Raw genomic sequence first — 7,483 nt, forward strand, 5'->3', positions numbered from 1 at the left:
TGGAAAGGCTTCTTGACACTGGCGAATACTGTATACAAAGCAGTGCAGCCCCATAAATGCGGTGTGTATTTTGCGAGCAAGAAAAAAATGCAATACATTTACGAACACAATAACTATAGCAGTGATTCTCGGATCAGGTCTGCCTCTCTGTCTAAGTAGGGGGACCAAACACTCGCTTCGGGCCAGTAATATCTCTTCGCCGAAAATATGCACGCTTACCAAGAAGGTAAAATATGCATTTTTTTGTGGACATGAGTGTATAAAAGAGTATAACTGCAATATGATGCAGATAAAATCATCTTTTAATAAAAGTGTCTGCTGTGCGGTAAGATCAGAGGAGCGCAGCGTGACCGGGAACGAATCGCACGCCTTTCGGTAAAAGCAGATTAGGTGGAATGAGCCGGATGAGGAGCCCAGAGCCTCAGGACGTCACTTGTCGGCTGACTCGGCTGTGCTCGGTATCACAATCAATACCAATCACCCTGACTCCATTGTAACAGACCAGTGGTGAAGCACCATAGCGAATTCTGATGAACGTTTTCAATATTTGATCTAAATACCGCGGACATGGTATTTAAAAACATAGCCTAAATAATTTTTCTTCTCAGTTATTTATTTAATTTTATTTTTTTTCCACGGATACAGGTGAGTCTTGCCACAGTCCACGTACTGTGGACTAATAATATCTGCGGTCGCAGATTCCTGGGTAAGACGTCACTCTCACTTCCGGTTTGCTGCATTTGACGTACCTTAGGTGCCAGGGCATACTTACTGTATATTGTGGAAACACCTACAATTTTTGGCATTACACCTCAAAAGATACTATATAAATATTGGCAGTAATGTTTATGAACAATCAAAGAACAAATATCATACATTAGGCGATTAAAGATGTAACCTGAGCAACAGTTTAATAAAAAAAGTTCTGCAATCTCTAAAAACTGGAAGTATTTTCACAATTTTGGCCACTAGTGTAGTTTGTTGCAAACATTATTCTGTGCAACCTAAAGGGATTGTAAGTAGCAGCTGATGGGAGTAAATTCTGCAAATTTTGTAGGTTCTGGTTCCTGGAGGAAGGAAAACTGGAGGCTGGGAATTTGTGGAGGGGAATCCTGCAGCATCTTCTCCACGTGACCAGCTGATGGCCAGGATGCCACCACTGGCCCTGCTTCTACTGCAGAGCACCACCATCCTGGTGATGTGGGGTGGCCGGCCCGCAGGGGGAGCTGGAGATATGGGGCTGCAGGAGAACCCCCCCTGCAGCCAATACGGCGACCGGGTACTGCCCGGAGGCCAGTGTGGCATCACGGCCCTGCCGACACAGTGGGGTGAGCGGCGCTGCCCGGACGCGTTCCGGTGCATGGAAGAGGCGCAGCGGTGGCGACGCGAGAATGAGCAGCGCAAGCAGCAGGTCCTGGTGCTGAAGGAGACGGTCTCAGAGCTGCAGGAAGAGCTGCGGCACCACCGGCACCGCGTCAAGGTGCTGGAGCTGCAGGTTAGGCCGTGCAAGGCCGACGAGACGATCAACGATCAAAGTGATCAACAAGCAAAACTATCGAGAGTCATCCATCCCTCCCTGCATTATTTTAAGTGTGTTTTACTGAACGAATGAATGTGCTCAGTTTCTTTGATCTGAAACAGCAAGAACATAGAATTTCACAGGCTGTTTTTATTATTGCGTTAGTCCTCTTTTTTGAATGCAAGGGTCCCCAGAGTAATGCCAGTGGTCATCCTATGTCAAAGCTATGATAGGTGAATGGATGGATGGATGGATAGATAGATAGATAGAAAGATAGATAGATAGATAGATAGATAATTCACAATGACGGGGGGAAATTACCCATTAGCAATTACCATTCTTGACCTCAGGAAGTGCAGTTTTGAATGAGATTAAGGTGACTAGTCGCTTGCGTCTCCCCAGAACGAGGAGAAGAACTGGCTGAACTCCTCGCTGGAACAGCGGCTGCAGGATGCGGAGCGGCATGATGCTGAGGTCGGCAGCACGCTGCGCCCGCAGGGCATGCTCGTCCACGACATGCAAGTGCAGGTGCACAACCTGGCCGCGTTAGTGGAGAAGGCCCGCCGCAATCCAGGCTGCATGGTCAACGTGGTGCGTGCCAGCCAGCTGCTCAGCGCCCACCAAGCCCTGCACCCAGGTCAGCCAGCCGCTAACAACCGCTGGCTGTCATACATTTCAAGGAGGATAGCAACTCTTTGCATTTCAGTGTTTCATTAGGTCCTCTTTTAGTGCAAAATGGGACAGTGATTTATTCTGCAAAATAATTTCTGGGGATGTTAATGTTTCCGTGGTTTAATAAGCTTGCTTTGCTCCTGAATTCATTTAGCTTATATGTAGCATTATTCCCACCACTAGGGGGAGACATATTTCCAGGAGCCATAAGTGATTATGGTTTTGCGGATGGTTACACCTCCACATGCAATGTGATGGAGGAAATGTACCACAATCCCCAGCAGCAGTGGTTTTACGACAGACGGATGGATATTGTGAAAATGTTTAGCGAATAAAAAATTGTTATAGAAAGCGTTTAGTGACTAAAAAATAGTTATGCACAGAAGACAGAAACAAAAGGTTTTAACCTGAATAATTGTCCTAAGTCTCGGAGATGAGTGTCCGACCCCGTCTCCATTTCAGACGTCCGGCAGGTGAGGAGCTGCCCCATGGACTGTGCCTCTGTTTATCACGACGGTATCCGGCGCTCGGGGGTCTACACTGTGGTGCCTTCTATGGGGGCCTGGCCTGTGGAGGTCTTCTGTGACATGGACACTGCCGGTGAGCACTAGGATTTTACACTGTTATATCAGTTCTGCTTTCATGCATTACCTCAGTGTCAGATTGACCAGGTGCCTTATAGTTGGACCCAATTTCATTGTAGGTTTAATTTCTTTAAAACTTCCCTGGATTCAGTTTTATTACACATTTTAGTATCAGTCAAGTACTTCTAGTGTTTGTAAAGGGCGATTTGGTATCGGCAAAGAGGGGACTTTAGTATTTGTCCAGAATACTTTGGCATTAATGAGTACTTATCTATCAGTAGTGGTTCCTTTAGTATTACTAGAAGGTATTTCAGTATAATTACAGAGCACTTATGCATTCATAATGATTATATTAGTAGCAGTAGAAGGCACTTCAGTGTTGTTAGAGTGCTTTGGGATTAGTAATGATTATGTTGGCATTCCTACAAAATACTTAGCTATTATTAGATGAGTAACTTCCAGAGACCTGACCCTCCCCCCTTCCCTGAACATCTGGAGGCATTCAGGCTACCTGTAAATGAAGCTATCTCTTCAGGGAATGTCCGGCTCTCTGCCCATCTGGTGCCCCCCACCCCTGAGCCGTCAGGCGTGTGCCGTCTCCCCGGCAGGCGGTGGCTGGACTGTTATCCAACGCCGGCTGGGCGGTTCCGTCAGCTTCGAGCGCAGCTGGCAGGAGTACAAGCTGGGTTTCGGCGACCTGCACTCCGACTTCTGGCTGGGTAACGAGCACATCCACACGCTGTCCCGGCAGGGGGGCTACGCACTGCGGATCGAGCTGGAGGACTGGAGCAGCGAACGCAAGCACGCCACCTATGAGAGCTTCAGGTGGGTGCAGCCCGCTCCACCCGAAACGCTGCCCGTCTGCGGTGCTGCCTTGGGTAGCTGGGAGGAGAAACCAGCTGAGACAATCCGAGATACATTCAGTCATTGCTGTAGTACTGTGCAGTGCGACACTCGGCGTGCGTCCGATGCTGCCTGGTACATGCTTCACAAGCCCCTCCAAACCTGACCAGTTAGAAGATGGATGGATGGATGGAGTGGCAGAAATGTTCATTTTGTATTCATTTCTAGTAGTACTCTGAAGTTTGAAAGCAAAGTTCAGGATCATAACATTAACCAATGATGTGTAATACCAGGCTTTGTAGCCCACAGTGAGTGGGATTACCGTCCGTTATCAATGGGTGCCTGGTTCACCCAATGGGATCTCAAAAAGCACTCAACAGAAAGCATGTTCAAGCAGCCAGTGACGGACGGCACACAATAATCTTGTCCACTGTAGATTTTAAAGGGAAAAACATGCAAAAAAAACAAAACACCCAAAAACACTCCCTATAAAGTCCTGGCCCATTATGCTTTAGCATCTGCATCATCCTTGGGAGGACTGAGTCATACGCTCCTTCATCCAAGACTCTTGAGAAGCACTTAAATCGCAAACTTAAGATCTATTAGCTTGTGCCTTATTCCTCTCAATGTGTTCAACAGCAACCTTGGATGTCTGCAGAAGCCTCTTTATAGATTTTGTAGCAGAAACAAAGGCGGCTTGAAACAGGAACACGAGAAATCGTCTCATGTTTATGGGACAACAAGCGTTTTGCACATAATGCAGGAAAACCGGTTTGAAACGTAAATGGCAGTTGACTCTCCCTGATAAATTCAGTAACTCAAGTAAGTCATTATTAACAAAAGGCTTCATAGCTTCAGAAGCCAATAGCTATAATAGTTTCATATGTATTAGGTAGGTGGTTTGGTGCCCCATCCTGGGTTATTCTCTGCCTCATTGTTTCCAGAATAGGCTCCTGACCACCATAGAAGAAGCAATGTAGAAGATGCATTGAATCACACAGAGTATTTGCATCTCTGTGTAAAATTACTGTGTCATCATCACCCATCCATTGAACCGCATATCTGTGTCAGGGTCATGGGTACCAAGACTTCATGCCTTAAACAGTTTGATTGTTTGAGTTAGGCAGTGTTTACATGAGGCCACTTGGGAAAAAAAGGATATTGATTTCCTTTAGGCTCTAAAATGTATTTCTTTTTAAATATGTAGTTTTACATTTTAAATTTTACTTTTGTATCTTCCAAATGATTATCCTGGTTAGGATCATGGAATGGGGAGTAACACTGGATGGATGCAGGAACATACGACGGGCAGGATGTCAGTCCATCACACGGTGCACACACAGACACAGACACAGACACACACAGACACACACACACATACACACACGTCAAAAAGGACCCAGTGTTTAAAAATAGCTGAAAAATGCATCTTACAAAGGAAATTAGTTTCTGCTAATGTTTTGTATATAAAGTGACGAAGAAAAAGACTTTTCATAAAACATCCAACAGGCTGAATTTAGCAAGTCGTTGGTTAGATGGGACCATATCCCACATCATACTACAGAAATGTGCGTGTCAGACCGGTAGGTCAGAGTTCACCTTCACGCGCCTCTCACTGGGCAGCCTCGACGGGGAGGAGACCCAGTACCGCCTGCACGTTTCCGGTTTCAGCGGCACGGTGAAAGACTCCTTCGGCTGGTACCACAACATGCACGCCTTCAGCACACCCGACATCGGCAACATTTGTGCCCAGATCTCACGTGGAGGCTGGTGGTACCACCGGTGTTTCCTCACCAACCTCAATGGCGTCTACTATAAGGTACGTCCACCTTTAAGAGATCTGGGGTGGGAGGGAGTGTTCTGGCAATCTGGACCCTAGAAACAAGTGAGGTGCATTTCTGAGAAAACCAATCCCTGCAGCAATTGTGGAGTCAGAGCCTTGCTCAGGGACCCAACGGTGAAATGAGTCTGCCAACTTGGGGATTTGAACAAACAACCTTCTGATCACAGGCATACGACTTCCCCACATATTAGCATGGTTCATGGGGAAATACCTCCAGGGAGGCTTTAACTAGCCGCCCATCTCCACAGCAGCAACTGACTTATGTTTCGCCTTCATCAGGGGGGGTGGTACACCCCCAGGGACAAGAGGCCTCCGGGCCCAGACGGTATCGTCTGGTACAGCTGGAAGGACTCTGATTATTACTCCCTGAAGAAGGTGAGCATGATGATCCGACCACGGGCGTTCCGGCCCCGCCCATCACCGTGACGAGGTAGCCGGCGGGAGGGGGGTATGAGGGACAGGCCATGTTTCCATCTGGAAGGCCTGGCAGCTCTGCCCTCTGCCCCCGATCATGTTGCAGCCGAGGAAAAAACTCTTCATTTTTGTATGTAGTGTTTTTCCAAACTATATTTTACTGATCTGTTATACATATAAACGAATGTCCTGCATAAGGTACAGAATGATAAAGAACACTGTGTTTGTCATAGCTTTGATTAGAATCTGGAAAACATGAATGGCAGATTAAACAAAAATATATCTCTCAAACAAAACTTCACAGGTTATACATACTGTATTTTTCCTTTTTATAAAACGGCTAAAATCGTGAATTTATTGACCGTCTGCTAGGTCACTGATAACTGGAGGGTGGCAGGTGGCTGAGCATGTGATTAAAATTTTTTGCTCTCATTTTTTTAACAGTGCACCACGGCACTGCGCCACTGTCACTCATGATTTCTTTACCATTACTGCACTATTTTTTTGTGAAGTAAAGTTCGCCACAAACTTAATGACCAAGAAACAATGGGTCATAAGGCCCCAGCAGCTGAGAAGCACTGCGAAATGGACAACAGCAATGAATATGCTTCATTCCTGGTCTCTGACTCACACAAAAAGCCCATTGTGATTAAACTTGTTTCCTCTGGAGGGAAGCTCTGTGCGACTTCATTCTTTGCATGCGTGTCACACTGGACCCAAGACAGAACCAGATAGAGAGCACCTGCAGGGCCCACGGCGGCTACCGAAGAACGAAGCTTCCACTCCGCAATTAGGATCCGAGCCGAACCCTCAGCATCCTCACAGACGCAGGCTGCTGAATCCTCACAGACGCAGGCTGCTGAATCCTCACAGACGCAGGTTGCTGAATCCTCACAGACACAGGCTGCTGAATCCTCACAGACACAGGCTGCTAAATCCTCACAGACACAGGCTGCTGAATCCTCACAGACGCAGGCTGCTAAGATTTCAACCGATTCTACAAATGGACATGTTGAGGGCTCCAGGGTGGTGTCATTCTGCTCCTCGGGAAGGGAAGCATTGGGCGAAACAAAAAGACAGAAACACACTATTTGGTCTTTATTTTGCCACAAACTGCTTATTTTTCCTCGGAGCTACGCGAGAATGAATAACATGGATCGGATAGTTAATGGTCTGCCGATCTTTCACTGATGGTTTCGGTGTATTAAATATTTACTGTAAAAAAATAAAGGGAAAAGTGATACTCCAGTTATACGCGACTAATTTACAAAAAAAATGTAAAAAAACATGTGCTTTGGGGGGTGGGGACAGGTATTATTTACCCACAGCCCCCCCACCCCTGGCACTACTGTAGGACTTTAGAGCTCTAATTGGATCATCTGGGATTGGAACTTGTTGGATTACAAATGGAATAACTGATGTGAGCTGGGGGGGCTTTGCAGGGGGGTGGCTGCTAAAAGCCCTTCACACACTTTTGTATAACTGGCAGTTATACACATTGTATGATAAGGGAATCCGTTTATATAGAACAAGCAAGCTACTGATTGGGTGTTTAACCTAGATATTGGACATTTCAATGTAAAGTCGTGAAGTAAGATCATCAGGAAA

At 46.4% G+C, this 7,483-nt stretch overlaps 1 protein-coding gene across 1 annotated transcript; it reads left to right on the forward strand.

The window, feature by feature from the left end:
• The first annotated feature begins 1,150 nt into the window (after positions 1-1,150).
• On the forward strand, positions 1,151-7,123 carry LOC125715106 (angiopoietin-related protein 7-like). Its single transcript, XM_048986346.1, has 7 exons — positions 1,151-1,495; positions 1,922-2,156; positions 2,654-2,791; positions 3,384-3,600; positions 5,242-5,437; positions 5,741-6,754; positions 6,803-7,123. Exons 1-6 carry the CDS (start codon positions 1,151-1,153, stop codon positions 5,885-5,887), a joined length of 1,278 nt encoding a protein of 425 aa, XP_048842303.1. The 3' UTR covers positions 5,888-6,754; positions 6,803-7,123.
• The last annotated feature ends 360 nt before the right edge of the window (positions 7,124-7,483 follow it).

The sequence above is a fragment of the Brienomyrus brachyistius genome, chromosome 19 (genome assembly GCF_023856365.1).
Source record: "Brienomyrus brachyistius isolate T26 chromosome 19, BBRACH_0.4, whole genome shotgun sequence".
NCBI classification, from domain to species: domain Eukaryota; kingdom Metazoa; phylum Chordata; class Actinopteri; order Osteoglossiformes; family Mormyridae; genus Brienomyrus; species Brienomyrus brachyistius.

Coding starts and splice junctions, on each gene's coding strand:
- LOC125715106 (XM_048986346.1), top strand. CDS start 1,151: ATGCCACCACTGGCCCTGCTTCTACTGCAGAGCACCACCATCCTGGTG. Junction 1,496..1,921: donor TCAAGGTGCTGGAGCTGCAG/GTTAGGCCGTGC, acceptor GCGTCTCCCCAG/AACGAGGAGAAGAACTGGCT. Junction 2,157..2,653: donor CCACCAAGCCCTGCACCCAG/GTCAGCCAGCCG, acceptor TCTCCATTTCAG/ACGTCCGGCAGGTGAGGAGC.